At 32.2% G+C, this 23,974-nt stretch overlaps 2 protein-coding genes across 4 annotated transcripts in view; one reads left to right on the top strand and one right to left on the bottom strand.

Annotated features, from left to right (window-relative positions):
* LOC148232030 (homeobox protein prospero-like) overlaps window positions 1-8,487 on the bottom strand; it is a 127,371-nt gene extending 118,884 nt beyond the window's left edge. For all 3 annotated transcript variants that reach the window (XM_088193332.1, XM_088193335.1, XM_088193336.1), the window contains exon 1: window positions 8,240-8,487. The gene's annotated coding sequence lies outside the window, so the exon portion shown is untranslated. The remainder of the gene's footprint in view (window positions 1-8,239) is intronic.
* Window positions 8,488-20,152: 11,665 nt separating this feature from the next.
* Window positions 20,153-23,974, top strand: part of LOC148232029 (uncharacterized) — a 30,677-nt gene continuing 26,855 nt past the window's right edge. Inside the window, exons 1-2 of the mRNA XM_088193212.1 lie at window positions 20,153-20,220; window positions 20,927-23,974. The exon at window positions 20,927-23,974 is cut by the window's right edge and continues 26,855 nt beyond it. Of these exons, the coding sequence (XP_088049338.1) occupies window positions 20,179-20,220; window positions 20,927-23,974 (3,090 nt within the window). The 5' untranslated portion in view covers window positions 20,153-20,178. The remainder of the gene's footprint in view (window positions 20,221-20,926) is intronic.

Below are 23,974 nucleotides of genomic sequence, written 5' to 3'. Positions count from 1 at the left end.
TATTTCTTCCTTTGTCAGATTTTGCTTATTATTTTGTCAGAAACAAAATCTGACAAAGGAAGAAATACAAACTTTAAAATCTCTTCAAAACAACAAAGATCTGATAATTCTTCCTGCCGACAAAGGTAATGCCATTGTAGTACTTAATCAAGGCGATTACGATGATAAAATTAGAAGATTACTGAATGATAAAGCATATAGAAAAACAAAAAATGACCCTACTACTTATCAGGAGAAAAAAACAAAGAATTTGATCGAAAAATCACCTTTTACAAAACTTTTAAAAGAACAACTGGCACCTCGAATGAACTCATCAAGGACCCCACGTTTCTACGGTCTCCCTAAAATACATAAAACAGGGTTACCCTTAAGACCGATTGTCAGCGCAGTTGATGCACCCTCCCAAGAACTTGCAAAATACATAGCAAAGGGTTTCCAACCACTAGCCGAAAATATGACTTCCTACATAAAAAACTCCTATGACTTCATTGAGAAAATTCGTAAAATAAAGGTGAAGATCAAGATCTCCTAGTTAGCTTTGATGTGTCCTCGCTGTTCACAAATATCCCCATTGCGGAAACTCTTAACTACATTATTAAGAAACATAACCCGCCGAAACACATTATGGAATTAACAAGACACTGTCTGAACTTAACATATTTCATCTAAAAAGGGGATTTCTATTAACAAGTAGAAGGAGCGCCTATGGGTTCACCACTATCACCAGTAATAGCTAATTTATTTATGGAATACTTTGAAACAACAGCCCTAGAAAAATCGATTATAAAACCAAAAATCTGGTTAAGATATGTAGATGACATATTTGCAGTGTGGACCACACGGAAGAGAGGACTTGGATGTGTTTCTTAATTTTCTCAACACCCAACATCCGAAAATAAAATTTACTATAGAAATTGAAGAAAATTGCTAATTACCCTTCCTGGACACACTAATCATAAAAAAAGAAGACGGCTATCTAGGACACACAGTATTCAGAAAAAGTACACACACCAGTAGGTATCTACATGCGAATTCCCACCACCATCCGGCACAGATCAAATCGGTAGCAACCTCTCTATTCAATAAAGCTAAAATATTAGCCGACAAAGAACATATCGACGATGAACTCAAAACCGTAAAAATAGCACTACAATCAAATGGTTTTAAAAAAGAAAACTTGAAAGAAACAAAGAAGAAAACAAAGAAAATTGAAAAAAATTACATAGGACATGCTCGTCTTCCATACATCCAAGGGGTAACAGAAAAGATCGGAAGAGCCCTAACGAAGCATAAAATCAGTACTATTTTTCAGTCCAAAAACAAAATTAGTTCATTGCTTCCTAACGGGAGAGATCATCTGAAAAATGAATCCCAAGGGGTATACAAAATCTCATGTGCAGATTGCGATAAAATCTACATTGAACAGTCTAACAGACGCATCGCACACAGAGAAAACGAGCATAAAAATGATGTAAAAAAATTCAAGATAAGTTCTACTTTAGTCGAACATAGTTTTACTGAAGACCACAAGATTGATTTTGACAAAACAACAACAAAAAATATAAAAAATCCTTTTGTTCGTACGAAACGAGAAGCACTCGAAATAGAGATCACAAAAAAATTGCTATGAACAAAAGAGATGACAGTAGCATATTATCGAAATCTTGGCTTCCGGTTTTAGAGTCATTACGAAAAATAAAATCACAAAAAAATGTCACCAGCCAAATTGCCACACCATTAGACAAAAACATTAACACAGACACAAATGACTCATCCAAGACAAATGGACAATTAATTAATATAATTAATTTTATTTTATTTTTTCGATTAAATTAAGACCATCGTGGCCTAACAGGTTACCCCAATGCGCCACGATGGTCGAAAGCAAATTATCAATTTATAAAACATAAAAAAACGTATATATATAAATAAATATAACAATACTTAAACATAACAAAAAAAATTATAAAATATTAAAATTAAAAGATATAAACCGGATCAGATCCTCGTAGCTAACATTAAATAAATCAATTTTCAATGCCAGCGTATTAAGGAGCCGTATGGCCACAGCTATAGGAGAGTCGGCAAGTGCGGATGTCCTAGCCCTAACTGACATCAAAAGAGGTCTCGATCGTGATTCTCGAAAATGTTCCGGAACCCAAAACTGGAATTCCTCGAGAATAGCTGGATTGTCGACAGCACCTTTTAGTAGTTTGAAAAAATGCTTAGCGACATACAGCTTTCTGCGAGAATTCAGCGAATCATATCCCAACGCTCCTAAAAGAAAGGCGCTGGGATATAAGAACGGATAATAACCAAATGTCCTTTTGTAAAGGTATCTTAAATACCTTTTTTGAAGTTTTTCTACTAAAAGGGAATATTTGGCTATTCGGGGATTCCAAATTATAGATCCCGATTCAAGAATGCTACGAACTAAGGTGTCATAGAGGATGCGAATAACTGACGGATCGTCAAAGTGAAAGGCATTCCTCATAACAAAGCCGAGCATCTTGGAAGATTTATCACAGACGTCGTGTATGTGTAGAGAGAACCTCCATTTGCTCTCGAAAGTGATTCCGAGATCTTTAATGGAAGTTTCTCTAGTCAAAATGTTACCACCGAGATGGTAGAAATAAGCTGATGGCGAACGGGATCGAGAAAATAATATTGCCCCACCGGAAAGAGTATACATGACAAGGTCAAGAACAAGAGCGGCAGTCGCAAGCGATTCGTGATCATGGCCAGAAAATCATGGCTGAAATATAGAATACGACAAGTAAGCATAAATCGCGATGAATCCCGATGAATCGCGATGAATATATATATATATATATATATATATATATATATATATATATATATATATATATATATATATATATATATATATATATATATATATATATATATATATATATATATATATATATATATATATATATATATATATATATATATATATATATATATATATATATATATATATATATATATATATATATATATATATATATATATATATATATATATATATATATATATATATATATATATATATATATATATATACACACACATAGATGTATATATACATATATATGTATATGTATATATTATATTTTTGCACTATTTTGCACACTGAGTAATTATTTGAGAAATTCTTTCACATAAACTAATATTATATTAGGTGCTATCAAGCATTTTGTTTTCACATTATTTATTTTGTATTATATTGATATAATACTTTTATTTTACGTCATAGTTAAATAATACAGGCATTTCAAGCACATGAGCCACGTAAGCTATTTTGCAATGGGTTTAAAAAGAATATTTTTTAATCTTTTATAAATACTAAATATAAAATTAGAACGGAGTCGGGAACATTTTGATCGATACTGACTCGAACTCCGCAGCCGTGCTTTATCGTCGAGGGTTATCCTTTGTATTTCTATGGACAATCTGCCGATCGATTACGACAAGGGTGTGCGGTCAGAGGCTCTCGGGTGCCATTCGTAATTTGGTCTTTCAGATTAAAAAATAAAAAAAATTGTTTTTTTTTTATTGAATTATTGTTATTATAATAATAATCTACTTAATTTCTTAAATTAGCTAATGTAATAAATAATGAAACAAATAACGTAAAATTCTATCAAATATCGCCTAAGATTTACTTTGAGTAATAAAATACAAATCCCTTGACCCATCTCTGCATCTTTAAAGACAGTAATTAAACCCTGTGGATATTTTAGTTCGAAAGATCACAGCAAGTCTAAGCAACTAGATCATTGTCTTGTAGAGCGAGTGTGTGGGGTGTGCATAAATCTATATAATTAAATTAAAGTTCATCCCCAACGTCGGACAACTTAATTAAATCTCAATATAGTCAAATTTAATCAATTACTGTTAATTAAATAAAGTAAAGGAATTACAGTTATAAGTAAACATAATATTTTTCAAAAACCTAATGCATAGTCTCTTTAAGATATTATGTCATATTTATGTCATACACTTTTCAAAGGTAACTATGCATTTTTAATTTCTGAATACGTACTTTAAGCATATAATATTTTTAACTCGTAATTTATTGAACGGAAACTTTATTGATTAAACGTTTAGAGATTGCACTGATGTAATTCGTGTACGGTCTGCTGCACTTATAATCTAACCATTATATTTATTTATTTCATTTTTAGCGAGGAAAAATATGGAGATTTGATGAGTACGGCGGATGTTCAAGACACTCAAAGTATCGATCTTGCATCGTGGCAACTAAGTTTCATAATATGCGTTTCTTTTAAGTATTCAAATATAGAATCTTAATACGAAAAAAGATTTAAATATTTGTAAAGTTAGGAAGATTTTAAAAAATACAGTAATTATAATAAATACTAGTTTATATAAATATTTTGTTATAAAAAAACAATAAAAAATATTAACTATTATATTATATTTTTGAACTTTAGTTCAAAGTTTCATTTTCGTTATCCCTGCTGCCGAACACTACAACTTGGTATGTTCAAACAAATGTAACATTTTTTTTCTCTCTGAACCTGTTCATAATGTTTACTATAAAAGTATTTTTATTGTATGCATTATTTAAGACAAAAAAAATAAAAAATATTATATTTTAATTTTTAAAAACAAACAACTATCTTTTAGAATATTTTTAGAAATTATGATTATATTGATTGTTTATACATATATTATTTGACTTGCCTTATTAATTAAACGGATATAACCCAAGTAATGCAGTCTCTTTCTAAAATATATTTTTAAATAAAATATAATTATTTTAGTTTTAGAATACCGCATAATCAAGTTTTTTTTACTAATTTTGAGTGCCGTCATATCAATCGATTTATATTAAAAATATATTAAGGCATTTTCAATCTAAAAATTAATTATTTTTCTAATATATATACTGACTTTTTAATATAACGAATATGACAAAACACATATTTTAAACACCTAGTCACACATTAAAAAACATCTCTTTGGCAAGTTTATCTTTTAGTAATAATTTTGGTATACGTCTATTTACCTCGTGCAGTTTGTTTAATGCAATAAATCATACAGGGAAACATCATGCAATGCAAACTTGGAACAAACTGTCGTGTTGGCACATCTGGAATTTATTTTATTAAATATTGACTTGCATGCCTTCTATCGGTGATAAAAAAACAAGAATTTTCCATAAAAACGCATATAACAAGTGACAACGTTTCACTCGATTTTGTCTTGAAAATAACACTATGTGAAACCTATAAAAACATGACAAAAATAAAAATATTAAATAATTAGCGATGTAAGCAAATAATGGTTGACAATTAACATAAAAAAATAAAGCAGACAAACTGAAACGATTTTATAAAATTCGTTCATAAAAAACTCAACTCCTTGGTATGACTACCTCACGGAATTGTTAATTAAATATTATTTTTAATTAATCAAATATTAAAACCACCAATTAAAGAGATTCTATTTGATCATGCGTATTACGCAGTTTTTTGTTGATATTAAATGCCATACACGTTCATAATATTGCTTAATACGTATAGAACACCTAAGAAAAAAGTTTCTCAATGTGCGTAATGGTGAATAAGATTTTACTATATGGTGACTCTCTCGCTGTCAACAACGTTATTGACATTTTTCTGTTGACTGTCAGCAAACCCTAACATAATCACTACTAACGTGTATGGGGTACAGACGCTATTCTATATATGAATGTATATGTTCCTTTGTGAAAGTAGGCAATTAAAGAAGCGCCTATGCACACAATTGCGTATGTGTGAGACCGAAGACAAATACTTTGGTATTGACGTCGTTATTCTTGTATTTAATTAAATAAATATGACGTCTTAACACGTCGATATCGAATAGCTAATATCATGAGTAGGTACATATATTATGTTGAGCACCTTATATACGCTACAACTTACGTATTTAGATTTTCTTCCTAAAAAAATAAGCGAAAAAAGATATACGAGCGCTTTATTACTAATTGTATTATATAATTGTTTATTCATATAGATAGTCCATAAATGCAATTTAAAAATTACAACTAAAATATCATACTTACAAAGCCATGATCTTATAATAGGTTTTATTTACATTGTTTACGCTCCCATATGCTCTAACGTTTTGCATAATATTTAACTAATACTATTTAAGAGCTGTCTACTGTGATTTGATACCTGTTCACTGTTTATTTATTTGTTTCAAGCACTCCACGAGATCTGACAATTGTCTCGCGACAAATGTCAGATTACATAAAATCCCCGCACATACTGGAAACTCCAATCGGCACCTGACAAAAACGTTATTTTATTGATTAAAATTATTAAATATTCAAATAGATCTTTTAAAAGTTATAGCTCTCTACAAAAAATACAAATATGATAAAAACTATTTAATTGAATTTAATTTTTTATAAAAAAATTCTTTTTAATAAAAACAATTATAATAATATTTAAATATTACAAAATGTGCTTCAAACAACTTTTTTTTAAATTTAAAATTATACTAATTTTACAATGCCGGCCCAAGTTTATTTAGCGTCCCAACCAAAAACTTGCCCCCCTCCCCTTCTTCCCGGCAAAGTACCAACACATAACATTTAAAATATGATTATTATTTTTAAAAAGATAGATAAAGAACCAGAACGCTTTAAAATTATTTTCTTATTCTTCTAATAATGTCAAATTACATATAATGGGAATTTAAATACTTTGTCGTTTTTTATGGCTGCTTTTCTTAACTAATATAATACATTTGGGAATTGCGGACTGGTTATTAAAACTTAGATCTGAATTCGAAAATTTATTTATTTGGTTTGGTTTAGCGCACAAACCGTTTCATTTATGGTGGTAACCGACTGGTGATAGCTCGCCAAAACGTCAGTTTTCGCTGGGTGTTTACTACGGTAAAGCGGCACTTGTGAACACTTATGGCATGCAAATCTGACATCAACGCATATTAAAATATCATTTTGGACTACGAAGGAAAAATTAAACATTTTTACCTTAGACATTGTTCGATTCTTTTTTTATTAGACAAGTACTATTTTTCTGTTCAGCGTTAGTTTTATAGTAATTAAATGATACAACTATAATTTTTTTAACAAATACGCTTGACACATAGTGAGGTACCGACATCTAGTTGATAATAATATTAGCTAACAACATCTCTTGTGATAGGCAATTTTATCTTGTCTATAGTTATTTATGCACATAAATTTTATGTTATCCTTTTTATGATTACTTTCGTTAAGTTTTTTTAAATTAAAGGCTAACCAAACGCATGGGTCCAGTCACCGTCACCATTAATACAAAGGTCGGGTTATTAAATGCTAGGAGAGTGGGAGAGCATACATCGCGTGTTGAGTTTGTTGTTGATTATTTTGTTGAATTTATTAAACTTGTGTAACCGTAATCCAAGATTACGTTATAATAATGTATGAATATATTTTGGAATCGCTTTTTTTATCAAGTTCCACTCTGTAATAAAATAATCAAACTTTAATATTCATCTACGATATAACTAATTATAATCTTTCAGACACGACAAATAAATAAAGTGAGCTAGATGCATATGCACAATTTAATATTGAAATTTCAATGGTAATCAAGGTCTTGACACAGGAAGGACGCCATGGCTCAAGAATCTAGATACGTCAGTTAAACAAACGGACAGAAACGCTCTTTAGGGCAGTGCTTAGCAAAATAAAGATTGCCGACGTGATTACCAACGTCCGTTGAGCGGATATGGTGCCAAGGAGAAGAAGTCTCATTTGTTCTGGTCACCAGGACCGCATTGAAATATTTTGGCGGCAATAATTTTATAATATAAGAACGTTACACTTTTTATATCCCTCTTTTTCTTTAATAAAGTATGATAGCTGTAGGATAATATACCGTATGTGTACATTCAACAGGACCAAGAATTCCTTAGGGGTAGCCGTTTCTTTTGTGTCGCCAAAGAATTGAATAGAACGGTATACTGTAAGGAACCAAATGACAGCTGTCAAATTGAAAGGAATTGCGCGCGCATAGCAAAATTCCAACGTCATTATTGGGTAAGTATAATAAATAATAATATACATATAAAGAATATATTAATAAAAACATTATATTAAAAAATCATTATTTAGTATGTATATATTATTTTTAAATATATTTAGGAAGCTCTGTATTACGTGTATTAAGCCATAATAAAAATTAATAAAAAAAACACTCACCAAATCACTACACAGGATCTCTCGATTGAAATTTACTGTATAACTAATAAACACAGATTAACAAAACATTTTTAAAGAACTTCAATAGCTTAGAAATATTGCATGAAACGCACAATTAGTATAACACTATATATTATATTATGTTTAAACTTGAACAACGTGTAATTAAACCATAAACACTTAACAAACTATAAACTATATTATCGCAACGAAAATCCTCTCCAGGACACGACACCAACTGTATGGCACCGTCTTAGAAAAGAAAAGACGTTACGAGTTCTTAGCTAACGCTCCTTTTCGTTATCAAATATCCCCTCCACCCTTATGTGAAAATACTCCAATCCCCAATCCTTGCATCCAGGAGTACGCAACTATCGAAATTTTTAGCTTTAACAATTTAAGTATATATGTATACATACATAATAGAAAATAACACTCACAATACTTAATATTCCTTTAAAAAATCAATAGTAATTAAAAATGTGAATGTACAATAAAAAAAATATAAATAAAAATAATAATTTAAATATTAGTGGTAGGGAAAGATTTAGTTGATATTATAATTTTTTAGTTCAAGTACAAAAAAACTCAATAATATATTTTTTTTAAGCATTTTATTTTCCGATTGACTTATAATGTATTTATAGCACTCATTTACTTTTTTTTAAAATAGTCACATTTTAAAATAAATACATGGATCTAAATATATTCGGTGAACTTTCTTTATATGTTTCAAAAAATTAAATTAAATAATGACATTGCTCATAAAGTTTGTTTGTCAATCGTTATACTGCTATAAAAAATAATAAGAACGATCGTATCTGTCATTTGACATGAAAAAAAACTACTTAGAACGAGCTTCGCATCTACTCAGATTAAGAATAATTATTAATATATCATAAAAAACTCAAAGACTGAACCCTGGGAAACAGTGTCACATATATAAGCTGAAGTAGCTCATTATTAAAACCAAACCTTTGATGCTCGATCAGAATTATAATTTATAATATAACAATCACTAATTCTGATATCACAAACACGATAGAAATTGAAAAACACAAAGGTTCACATAAAATTCGAACCCATGTTTTTTGAGTAGTATTAGTTACAGACTACTAGTCTTTCGTGGTTGTTAAATTATTATATTTTACAATCGTATTCAGGAAATTTCAAGTGTCACAGCCATTGGCAATCCTTAATTTATAATTAATATATATTTTCTATCTATAATTTTTATTTTTCATTTTTTTTAATATGAATAATATGTACAGTTGTATTGTCGGTTAAGTTAAAATATTTAGTATCTAGTCATGGATTAAATTGTATGACGGATGCTTTCTAGTGCTAACGCTGCAAGGATTCTTATATCTAGCTTCTAGAATTAGAACCAAAGGGAAGAAATAACCGATGATTCTAGCAGCCAGGTATAACAGTCCGTGATAATTAGCACCAAAAACCATCCGATTTCCGAGGAAATCATAATATTAACTTGTGCCTAAATATCTTGTAAATAGTATTCTTTTTAACAAATATATATATATAAATGTAGAATGGTTGTCAGCACCTTCGCTCGCAATGAATGACAATAGCGTACCTTTAACTAACTGGCGGATATGTGATTAAAGTAAATTGATCTTTATTGCGATAAGACTATGGCACACTTTCGGTAAATTCTTGCCATGCAAGTAATTTTGTAGCAGGGGTTCCGTTGGCGGGCACGGACATAAGGATCATTTTGGCACATCGCGGAAGCGCAACGCTTCAAAAGAGAACGTTCTTATTTAATATTAACGCAGGGTGGTTACCGCACACTTCCTTTGTAAGATGTATTGTGTGCATGCACAATACTGGCTAAAGTTTCCAGTGGCGGGGCGTTATACGGTATTATAGTACGACAATAATATTTCTCAACGTTGCAATATTTTTTAACTCGCACCATCAAAAAATATAATATCCTTTAAAAATAAGTTTTAACATATGTTTATTTATTAAAAGTTTATTGTAACCTGTGAAACTGTGAAGATCGCCCATTTCTGTTCTAAATCAGTCCGACACACTGAAAATTATTTGTATGACTTATTAAGATCAACTTTTAGTATTCTTTACGCTGGAGGGTGAGGCCGAGATTATCCCCAATATCATATTTGACTATAATTATGCTGATTGGAAGGGTTTCAAGAGTATTGCTAAATCACGTCTCGTGGGTAGACGACAGAACTATATTCCATCTGATACTAACACAGTCTACAATCATATTATTATTATTTAACAACCACGAACGAGCAAGCAAAATTTCATCTTGGAAAATAAATAATTCTCTTAAAATAAATACACCAAACTAAGCACAAAGTCGATAAGCAAAATATAAACATCCGCAGTAGATAATGATTAAATTTGCAAAGTTAGCTCATGCCTCCTTAAAACCTAAAAAAATAGTACTGAAATTGACAAATTATATAACATGTTAAATATACTGTTTCCTTGAATTTGAATCCATTACTTACGCTTGTAACATATTTACGTTTGCTTATCTTTTTAGTATTTCTCACTACTAAAACCTTTAAAAGCTTTTACAAAAGGGGACTTGAAAATTTACACAAATGGGAAGAGTTGATCAAAAATAATTGGAATAACATTTTGTGATTTTGATTCATATTTTTTTTAATAAATTTGAATGTAACACTACAAAATAATGGTTTTCAAAATAATAATTCATTAGCGTTTAAATTAATCTCTAAAGAGTAAATTTAAGCTCGGTGACTTTAGAATGCCTTAGGCCGGTTTCACACATGCCGGATGGATTTGCCCAGCACCGGGCCGGCGGCGTGTAGTGGGGGTGGTGTTGTATGGGCAGCGTCTAGATACTAGCCCATACAACACTATCCCCACTACACGGCACCGAACCGGTGCCGGGTGAATCCATCCGGCACCGGTTCGGTGCCGGATGTGAAGCTTGTGAAACCGGCCTTAGAGAGGCCTCCTTATTTTTACGACAACGTCAGCGCTTCAGTACTTGTGAAACCGGCCTTAGAGAGGCCTCCTTATTTTTACGACAACGTCAGCGCTTCAGAACGCTCCTATTGCACATTCAGTTGTTTTATATAAACAATGAATATTCTTCATTTCAAGCAATTTTTGTCGAGATTCTCGAGAAAAATTGCTTAGGTCGTTTTATTTAATTTGCACACAAGCGATATCTCAAAATTTAAAAAATGCGTCTATGTGCACTTATGACACAACTATTTTAACAAGTGCTTACGGTATAGAACCCTAAATATATATATTTAAAAAAATATTTTAAGTGGTTGAGAATAAAATTTACGAAATTAAAACAAACTCAATTATATTTACATAACAAAGTCAAACTTTGCCATAGCTTATCAAAGGTGAATAGGGCAGTAAAGTTTAATATTAATCTAGGCGTTAAATATATTGGCTCACAGGTGGAGTCCAAGCTTAAATTTAATAAGCATTTTAGAACTTCGGTCTAAAGGGGTTCTTTACATTGCGGCACTTAAACCGATATGTAATAATAAAAAAAGTATTCTCATTACAACAAATGAAATCTTTTTATACAAACAGTTATTTAGACCAATTTTAACTTATGCTTGCCCGATGTCGAGTAGCATCTAAAATACTATATTTTTCTAAACTGTTAATTTTTAAATCCAAAAAGCTATAAAATTATATATAATATACAGTTTTATACTTCATATTAGACAACCAATACAAACTATTACAAATCACTGTCATTTTCGTACAGAAAATACTATAAAAATATTTTGCATAACCACACTAGTCCACTAATCTCATGTATCGGATTCTACGATGGAAACAATCTTATATTTATATATAAGCACAAAATCCCAAGCAAATATAGCTTTAGAGGTAGAAAAACATATTTTAATGATTGCAGTTCTTTAGCCAAATATAATTAAATTAGCACTTAATCTTTTATCTTTTCATGTTTTTTTTGCACTGAAATTAGAACCACTAACGATTTACTTTATTTTTATATTGTAGCTAATAACACAATTTTAAGCATGAACATGGTTACAAACCAGTAGCATGTGTTGTATATATTATAATAGTAAGTTTGTGAAATTAATTATCATATTGATGTTTTTTTTTTTTAATAAATATATATATTTATAAATTTAAAATAGGTAGAGCCACGATTATATTTATTTTGTTATTGTTTTATGCACGTGCCGCCACTGCCGATCGATTGCACGGTTGTGTGCTCGTAACGGTCACCGGTCGGGACTTATCACCTCGCAGGCCCGGTGCTTTAAGAAAGCAAGGGTGGATAGGTTTGTCCCATTAAATTCTATATGTACACATATACACATATGTATGTATATCACACACAGCACGTGTCTGTTCCTTATGCATAAGGAACCAGAAATTGAAAGCTATATTGTAGCACGTACATATTTTGTATATTTATGAAAATTGTATATTATTCTATAATATATATATATATATATATATATATATATATATATATATATATATATATATATATATATATATATATATATATATATATATATATATATATATATATATATATATATATATATATATATATATATATATATATATATATATATATATATATATATATATATATATATATATATATATATATATATATATATATATATATATATATATATATATATATATATATATATATATATATATATATATATATATATATATATATATATATATATATATATATATATATATATATATATATATATATATATATATATATATATATATATATATATATATATATATATATATATATATATATATATATATATATATATATATATATATATATATATATATATATATATATATATATATATATATATATATATATATATATATATATATATATATATATATATATATATATATATATATATATATATATATATATATATATATATATATATATATTATTACTAAATCCCTGTTTATTAGAAGGTTAAAAATTTCGTTAATCGAATTCAGGATTTTTAATATTTACACACACACATATACATATGTGTATGAATGTGTTCTGTAAAACTTATATTATGCTTATGTTTTATTTTTAAAATACCCATATGTCAACCGTAACCGGCACGCGCCTTATCGTTCCAAAGAATGATTTTTAGGGTAAGGGTCATACGGTTAAAACCTGGCGTTTCAATTTTATTCGTTCTTATTTTTATTTTCTACCAAGCGTCTTTAAACATGTTTTAAGAAACCCGTTGGTAGAGATACCGATTATAAAGAATTCTCCCCTTGTGAAACAATTCATAAGGTACTAAGCGTGTGTCGTTTTTTTCTTTCGCTTCGTGAATTTAAATTAACGATATTTTACCAGTAGGATATTAATATGGGCAAAAATAATTTTAGTGTATTTAATTTGAATGTAATTTAGAATTAGTAAAGTATTATTTTTGTGACACGTTTTAATCGACAGGAATTGCAGAGAAAAAATATTATATTTATTTGAAATAGAATCATCAGGAGAGGTTTCCCAATGTATAATGATGGCCTTTATATACAATAGTTTAAATACATACATATTATATATTCATTAATATAGTAGCGCTTAATATAGTTTTGCACCGCATGAATAGTTCCAGGTCCTCGTGGCTTCGTCGAAAACATCTTTACTTTGCATATCTCGTGTTAGAGGAACGTTCTCGAGTATTGACGTTTTGACGATCAAGATTAATCATGTTTTTCGAACAATTTTTATTTATAAATTAAATTATTTTTTAACTCAAAAACTCAAAAATACAAGGAAGTTTGAAATTAATTTAAAATTCATTCTTAATAAAGTTACCAAAAGTATTGATTAAAAAGGTTTTTCACGCTAATTTTAATTTATAATGTTTTAAAAATAGTATTTTTTATTTGAAATCATTTACTGACAACAATAAAAATTTATGGAAAAAAATATACATTTTTTGTTTTTCTTTTGATATTTTATATACACACTAAAAGGGTTATATGTAAGATTACAACTAAGTTGAAAACCTATTTTCAAATGAATTGAAATGTTAAGTAGCTTTTTATAGATTGGACCATTTTGAGTATCATTGAAAATCCTAAATATTCGTTTATATAGTGCGCTAATTTACGCAGTAACGCAGTAACAGTAAAAAAATGCACTGAGAGCAACCGCATATCTCTTGGACGCGCACGTGCGATCTCTTCCCATTTATATCGTAAATCTCACAGCTACACAATGGTTTCAATGTCAAATTTCAACCATCAAATTAAAAATAGGTTTAAAAAAATCAGAACGAAGCAAAAATAATATTTTAAACCCAAAAAGTTGAGGGTCCGGTGTTCGCACACTAGCTAGCTTTACAACACACTTGCCTCATGACATTGAAGTCCGACAGCTAGTTTTATTAATTACTCCAAAAGGGAATAGCGTTCAAGTACTTCCTTTTTTAAATCTAAACTTTTTTTAATAAAAAAACACTAAATTATTGATATATTTTTTTATTAATCAACGAAAAATATTATCAATTAAATCGACACCTCTGTACCTTTTGCAGCACCGATTTTTTTCGATGACTTCTTTGTATATTTCGGGCGGTATATCTGCTATAAATTTGCGGATGCTGGTTTTTAGGTGCTCAAATGTCTCGAGTTTGTTGGCGTTACCTTATATAAAAAAATCAACGGAGTTAAATCGCATCACTGACATCACTGAACCCTTGATACACTTGAATCAAATTATTGAATTTCATCCAGATCGAAATTGGTATTAAATAATGTCACATTTTTAATGTTTATAATTTTAAATTTTTTACTTCACCCTTCGCACGAATGTACTGAATTATTTATGTTATTTTTTCGAGAATCTTTATAAAATTTTGAGAAATATTAAAAATGATGCTAAGAAGCACTGAATCTATTCCGTACGTTACTTAGTTATTAAACAGGTTTATCGAAGTGACATTTATTATTTTTTTTAAAAACTTCGTAATAGCCATGCTTTGTAAGATATTTCTTAGAAAAAATAGCTTTTATGTACAATTTTTTATGGCAGTTTTGTTATATATTATATTATAAAATTTCATTCAATGCTCTTGCGTTATTGGACGAGAAAAAATCCCTAGTTATGAAGTGTGAAATTGATCTATTAACTCTATGCGTTTAGTCGATAAGTGGATAGCCCCTCACAGAACGGAATTGTAAGTATCCAAGTTGCAATTTCATCTAATATTGCTTAATAGGGGTCTTCCTTTGTTGATCCACACTTAAGATGGAAGATAAATTCGCAAACGCAAAATAGAGACGGTAATATGCATGTGCTAGGGTTACCAATTTATTTGTTGGACCTAAAAGATTCAATAAAAAAAACTGAAATTCAAATTGTATTACAATAATATATATTCGTCGATGCTCAGTTGCTTCCAATTATAGGTTTAATATTAACTACGATACAACCTAAACATACCTTCGAATTAACACAGTGCCAGTAACATTCGATCTGACCATTCAATTTCTGCGGAGATAGTAAAAGAATCATCATTATTATTATGGCGCTACAGCCCGGGGTGGGTCGTGGCCTTGTCCAAAATTGTTCATCATTTTGCTCTAATCTAGAAAACGTGAGGTCAGTCGCTAATGCCGAGCATTCAGACATCCTTTACTTTAAGTTTCGGTTTGCCTTGGCTCCTCTTGCCCTTAGGCTTAAAAAAGTTAATCGCTTTATAGGTTTCGAGTTCATACAGAACATATTTCCGGCTCACCTGAGACGATGTTATATACTTGACGATGTTAGGCTCCTGATACAATACGCATAGTTCGTTACTGTACCGATGACGCGAGGCGCTAGTCTATCACATGCTGGAAGCTCGTCATTCCAATGTGAGAGTAAGGAACTCTTAGGGGTAAGCATCAGAGGATAGTGATGGTAATTCTCTTGATGGTGCCTGCGTCCTAGATGACGTATATAAAATATGGATATATAACTATAACAGATGTTAGACGCAAGGATATTTGAAAAAGGAACTTCTTGCTGCATTAAATAATTAGAGAAAAATTTACGATTATGCGTCGTAGTTCATTTTTTGCACACAAATTATTACTCATAAATGGTTGTTTCGTGTCATAAAATGAAGATATCCATTTATTTTTTGGGACCACCTGTGGATATAATGCCACAACAGGTTGCTGACATAAGGTATGATTCCATCAATAGAACCTAGTTTATTATTACATATTGATATTTTTGTATAGATCACCGAATGTAGGAGAGGGTAATATTTAATTATTTACAGTTATCGATAAAGAGATTGAAAATAATTCTACAACTAAATTAACGATGGATGATATGATAGATATAAAATGTCAAAAAATATTAATTTCACACATGAATATCTCGCAGGTATAGGGCAGTCTGCGATTTATGCTGCATATGCAGTCAAAAAATTTGAATTTATATAATTAAATAAGAAATGTTAAATTTCTATAATCTACCTATTACCAGGAACCGCAAAACCTTCCTTTTCTACAAAATTGTTCTCTCCTTTTTTATTCTATAACTAATGTTAACTGAGCAATATTCACATATTTTAATTTTGACAGCCGGCTATGCCAAAAGTATATTTCATATTAAAAGTTATTTTTCTCGCTTTAAGGGAAGCAAAATTTTCTACGTCTAATAATTGTGTTACATTATTTACAAATTAAAGTATACACAAATTACTCATTCTGTCATGAGCCATTAAAGATCTTAATTAATTTTCACCAGTTTATGGTTATTAAAGGATAATTCCTCTGAAGCAGTGGCTACTAGAATACTTAAGAAAAGTTTATATGATGTATCTGTTTATAGTTGCTGTCAAATTTATTTAAAAATTAAGTAAAGAATTTTTAAATTTTGCATTGTCTCACCAAAAAATTCTCTCGTTTATTTGATCGTAAGGTCCTATATCTAATCAACTAAATTTCATATAGCGATCGCCTTTTCGGCCCCCTCTCCTCAATTCCCAAGGCTCTGCTTTGACTGATTTTAAAACCTTTTATGAAACATGTTAGGAAAGACGTATTGAATATCTTATCTTTTATAGTAAAAATTCTTTAAACTTTCCATTAAACTTGAAGTTTTAACGTTATTCCAATAGAAATTATTGCCTGTGAAAATTTTAATATTTTCGAAATACTGATAAATCATTTAATTCTGTGAATCGAGCCTTGTCACATAACACCTGATTTATAATGCAATGAAAAGGAATAAGTGAACTTCCATAAACAATTTAACAAATCCCATATGTTTTCCCACCATATTGGGTGGTTTATTAACATGATTTTATACTAACCTTACATATTTCATTCTCTGATTTACTTAATAAAACTGGTTATACTTTTATCAACTCTTCTTTCATCACTTCAGTTTCGTCGAAGAACAGTTAACGCACGTTGCGCGTTGTGTCCGTAAACGACGCCTGTCACCTCTGACACGCGTGCCATAGATTCGCCATTACTTCCCTAAGGTCTTCAAATATTTAAAATTAAAAAATGATGGTAATGAATTCATTATAATTAATTAGCTTAAGTAAAGCAATACCAATGTTTCGGCACCTTTTGAAAATATATAATATGCTGCCATTTCTTAAAGTAACGGAATGTCAGAGACGTGTTATTAAAGAATTTTTAAGGTTTATTAACCCTAAGAAATATGAATTCGTAGCCAAAAAGACGCAGTTGGAAACTGGTAATAATTTATTAGTTAATGGTACATATTGCGACAAATTATGTTGGGCGAAGTTGTTATTCTTCGAGCGGTAGTAGAGAAGCTGGCGAAGGGATGATGTCAGTGAAAGATCCTGAGAGGTATTGTTGTTGTGCAGTGACATTGTAGTGGAGGCAAGTGCCTATCTGCTGCATTGATAGTCTCCGGGAGTCCCTCTCTGACCTAGAGTTATCTTTGACTGTGTCTGAGCGTATCTGCCCTCGAGCCGTGTCTTCGTGTCTTTTCTCGGGCCGTGTCTGCCATCTCCTCAATATAAATCAGCCTTAAGTATTAAGGGTAGCAAATCTAATTTATGAATCACAACCATGCAGCGACCATGCAGCCAATTGTTGCACTCGTTTATGCTGATGCTAAACACATTTAAAATATTTTTTAAATGGTTCTCATTTATTACAATATATTTTTTGTTAATAAAATTTTTAAGTTTCTAATAATTTAAAAGACAATGAAATAATACTTTCTCTGCGTAAAAAATGATATTATCCGTATTATGTTGAATACGATAATGTTTTCTTCTAATTGCATTATAATAAAACTTATAACATTTTTACATAATATAATATAAAGTTTAAACATGGTGATAAATCTTAAGTGAGTTTATCTGAGATTTTTTTTTAATTTTAGGTCTAAAAGAATTATAGTTGGCCTGCATGAACACCTACACTTATAAGAAAATATGGAAAATATTTAGCTGGAATGTTTTCATTTTTTAATAAAGATTTTTTATCTATATATGTATATATTAGTAATACTTTTTTGTCATAGCGTTAAGAATATTTTCAATTTTTTAATCATTTTTGATTAGGGTTTTTCTTTATTCAAACTTTTTTACTTTTTTTTCGTATTTATTACACCTATGTAGCTTTTTTCCAATATATTTTTAATTGTAATAATTTATATATATATGGATCACTGGTGATAGTTGAATAGTGATGAATAGTTGCAATAGTGTTTAATACGGTATTTTAGAATATATTTTAATGTGGTAAGAGGATTCTCAGCCACAACGATGTTGGCGCAAAGTACTAATTAAAGAAACATAAAGAAATATATATTACATTTATATATTAGGAATAAAACGACTGTTTTCTTTCTATAGTCTAAAAACAAAGTAAAGGCGCAATTCGTAAACCTTCTCATCTTACAGTACCGTGATGAATTCGGTAAAACAATCATAAACAACGAAAGGACATATTTTGCACCTATTTTAAGCAACTACTCTCAAACGTTCCGAAATTAGATAAACTCTGCAATAAATAATTTAGTAATCACTCCTGTGGTTACTGAATTACTTGAAAAATGTTTTATACATATGATATATTGTAATATATTAGTCCGCGTAATGTTATATTCGTGTTTATACTGAATAAGCAAATAATGTTTGCAAATAAAGGTGCAATACAGTTGAATCTATATATTCAAATGCGAGGCGACGAAAAATAAATTTATATAGAAAATAGCTCTTGAAGAAACACGATAAAAGTAAATAACTTGCGAAGTAGCAAATATTTGCATGAACGTTTGAAAACATAACTTTGTAATTGTGCAATGTGTTTGTGTGGGATTACACATATAAGTATGTATTATACATATATACATACACAGCCCCCTTATTATGGAATTCATACAACATAAAAATGTTTTTGTACGAGATATTTAAATGGTAAAAGTTACTGTGTAATAAGTTATATACCTAAAAATATAGAAATTAACAAATAATTTAGTATCAATTTACCATAAACCATACAACCAATTATTACTATTCTATTAATATTATTAATAAAAACGAAATATTTGTGTATATTTTTACTCTAATGCGAAGTAATTTATTGGGTCAAAATCTAAAAATATATCATTATTCTTTAAAAATCCATAATTTATTTTTTATCTTCCCTTAAAGAAATATGATTATTTTACGCCATTACGTTTCGCTAGTGGCGTCGAGGTAAATAAAATATTTATTTTTTATGATACAGGTAAAACATCTATTAATCATTTTTTTTAAACATTAAACATCTGTTACAACTATCTGATAGATATTTGCAAAGACAAGTATATTTGTTTTATAATAAACAGAGTGCTTCCATTTCATATAAATAGTGAAAAAAAACATTGTAATTGTATCAGTCACACTCGACCCTCCGCAATGAGGGCAGCTATCTTCCTGATCTTATTCTGCTCCTTGCAGGTATGTAAAATTAACAATTCATTAAAAGCAATTAAAATCATTTTAATTTATAGTTAAAAAACTTGTACAAATTAAGTTTAAATAAAATATATTTTGATATACATATGTATGTAATTGAAAAGTTGCAAATAAAAATAATAAATTAATTTGAGAGCACCAATCTATATTATATATTATATATATATATATATATATATATATATATATATATATATATATATATATATATATATATATATATATATATATATATATATATATAATATATATATATATATATAAATAAATATATATATGTATATATATATATATATATTTATATTATATTATTTATATATATATATATATATATATATATATATATATATATATATATATATATATATATATATATATTATATATATATTTTATATTTATATATATATATATATATATATATATATATATATATATATATATATATATATATATATATATAAATATCTATATATATATATATATATATATATATATATATATATATATATATATATATATATATATATATCTACATATATATTTAATAATAATAATGTAAATCCAAAAATATTTAGGATTATTATACATATGTATGAAAAACATATACAAATAATAGCTAGAATACATATAAGTAATAGCTGTTACGATTTATATAAATACAAAATTATTGCTTTTTTCTTCTTATAGATTCATAAGTTAGGAGCCCATCGCGTATCGGGATCGAATGTCATTGAAAAATTAGAAGACTTTTTGACTCATGGAAATACAGACTATGGCTTTCACGAAAAATTACTCCAGGAAGATGATTATATTGAAGCCAATAGCAGAGGCGAATTGGTTGAAAAAATAGTATCACGAAAAGAAATCTTTACAGATAATGGTTCCGCTTCCGACAGTGATTATTCCTATTCAGGGGAGAGTGACAGCACGGAAGAAATCATCAAACAAATTATTATTGTAAAGAAAAAAGGAAAACATGGCCATCACGGTAAAGAACAAATTTTCGAAGAGGAAATTATTGTTAAAAAAGTTCATGGATCAGCACAGGCCGCGCAACATGTTAAACTATCTACTAGTAGTGCTGGACATGGTTACGTTCACAAATCTGCTAAGATTTCAGCTAAACAATCAGTAGAGCACGTAGAAGCAGCAGTAAAAATAACGCAAAGTCATGCAAAAGTTTCTGCAAGCGCATCAGCTTCCGCTGAATCAGGTCATGGACATAGTAGACGTGGAGGCTCTGGATCTGGACACGCTAAGGCCGCTGCTAAGGCATCAGCAAGCGCATCTGCTTCAATCGAAGTTAGCTACAGACGTGGAGGTTCCGGTTCTGGACACGCTAAGGCATCCGCAGCCGCATCTGCTTCCGCCGAAGGCGGTTGGGGACACGGTAGACGTGGAGGATATGGTTCCGGCTCTGGTAGTGCATCAGCTTCTGCTAGCGCATCAGCTAGCGCATCTGCTTCTGTCGAAGTAAGTTACAGACGTGGAGGTTCCGGTTCAGGACACGCTAAGGCATCCGCAGCTGCATCTGCTTCCGCCGAAGGCGGTTGGGGACGCGGTGGACGTGGAGGATATGGTTCTGGCTCTGGTGGTGCATCAGCTTCGGCTAGCGCATCAGCTTCTGCTGAAGCAGGCCATGGACATGGTGGACGTGGAGGCTCTGGATCTGGACATGCTAAGGCCGCTGCTAAGGCATCAGCAAGCGCATCTGCTTCCATCGAAGTTAGCTACAGACGTGGAGGTTCCGGTTCTGGACACGCTAAGGCATCCGCAGCCGCCTCTGCTTCCGCAGGAAGCGGTCATGGACACGGTAGACGTGGAGGATATGGTTCCGGCTCTGCTAGTGCATCAGCTTCTGCTAGCGCATCTGCTTCCGCCGAAGGCGGTTGGGGACGCGGTGGACGTGGAGGATATGGTTCCGGCTCTGGTGGTGCATCAGCTTCGGCTAGCGCATCAGCTTCCGCTGAAGCAGGCCATGGACATGGTAGACGTGGAGGCTCTGGATCTGGACACGCTAAGGCCGCTGCTAAGGCATCAGCAAGCGCATCTGCTTCAATCGAAGTTAGCTACAGACGTGGAGGTTCCGGTTCTGGACACGCTAAGGCATCCGCAGCCGCATCTGCTTCCGCCGAAGGCGGTTGGGGACACGGTAGACGTGGAGGATATGGTTCCGGCTCTGGTAGTGCATCAGCTTCTGCTAGCGCATCAGCTAGCGCATCTGCTTCTGTCGAAGTAAGTTACAGACGTGGAGGTTCCGGTTCAGGACACGCTAAGGCATCCGCAGCTGCATCTGCTTCCGCCGAAGGCGGTTGGGGACGCGGTGGACGTGGAGGATATGGTTCTGGCTCTGGTGGTGCATCAGCTTCGGCTAGCGCATCAGCTTCTGCTGAAGCAGGCCATGGACATGGTGGACGTGGAGGCTCTGGATCTGGACATGCTAATGCCGCTGCTAAGGCATCAGCAAGCGCATCTGCTTCCATCGAAGTTAGCTACAGACGTGGAGGTTCCGGTTCTGGACACGCTAAGGCATCCGCAGCCGCCTCTGCTTCCGCAGGAAGCGGTCATGGACACGGTAGACGTGGAGGATATGGTTCCGGCTCTGCTAGTGCATCAGCTTCTGCTAGCGCATCTGCTTCCGCCGAAGGCGGTTGGGGACGCGGTGGACGTGGAGGATATGGTTCCGGCTCTGGTGGTGCATCAGCTTCGGCTAGCGCATCAGCTTCCGCTGAAGCAGGCCATGGACATGGTAGACGTGGAGGCTCTGGATCTGGACACGCTAAGGCCGCTGCTAAGGCATCAGCAAGCGCATCTGCTTCAATCGAAGTTAGCTACAGACGTGGAGGTTCCGGTTCTGGACACGCTAAGGCATCCGCAGCCGCATCTGCTTCCGCCGAAGGCGGTTGGGGACACGGTAGACGTGGAGGATATGGTTCCGGCTCTGGTAGTGCATCAGCTTCTGCTAGCGCATCAGCTAGCGCATCTGCTTCTGTCGAAGTAAGTTACAGACGTGGAGGTTCCGGTTCAGGACACGCTAAGGCATCCGCAGCTGCATCTGCTTCCGCCGAAGGCGGTTGGGGACGCGGTGGACGTGGAGGATATGGTTCTGGCTCTGGTGGTGCATCAGCTTCGGCTAGCGCATCAGCTTCTGCTGAAGCAGGCCATGGACATGGTGGACGTGGAGGCTCTGGATCTGGACATGCTAAGGCCGCTGCTAAGGCATCAGCAAGCGCATCTGCTTCCATCGAAGTTAGCTACAGACGTGGAGGTTCCGGTTCTGGACACGCTAAGGCATCCGCAGCCGCCTCTGCTTCCGCAGGAAGCGGTCATGGACACGGTAGACGTGGAGGATATGGTTCCGGCTCTGCTAGTGCATCAGCTTCTGCTAGCGCATCTGCTTCCGCCGAAGGCGGTTGGGGACGCGGTGGACGTGGAGGATATGGTTCCGGCTCTGGTGGTGCATCAGCTTCGGCTAGCGCATCAGCTTCCGCTGAAGCAGGCCATGGACATGGTAGACGTGGAGGCTCTGGATCTGGACACGCTAAGGCCGCTGCTAAGGCATCAGCAAGCGCATCTGCTTCAATCGAAGTTAGCTACAGACGTGGAGGTTCCGGTTCTGGACACGCTAAGGCATCCGCAGCCGCATCTGCTTCCGCCGAAGGCGGTTGGGGACACGGTAGACGTGGAGGATATGGTTCCGGCTCTGGTAGTGCATCAGCTTCTGCTAGCGCATCA

Source organism: Plectrocnemia conspersa, unplaced genomic scaffold, assembly GCF_051122295.1.
Source record: "Plectrocnemia conspersa isolate PC_06_02 unplaced genomic scaffold, ASM5112229v1 ptg000009l, whole genome shotgun sequence".
Lineage (NCBI taxonomy): Eukaryota > Metazoa > Arthropoda > Insecta > Trichoptera > Polycentropodidae > Plectrocnemia > Plectrocnemia conspersa.
The sequence above is the reverse complement of the archived record's forward strand: the minus strand, read 5'-3'. Positions and strand labels throughout refer to the sequence as shown.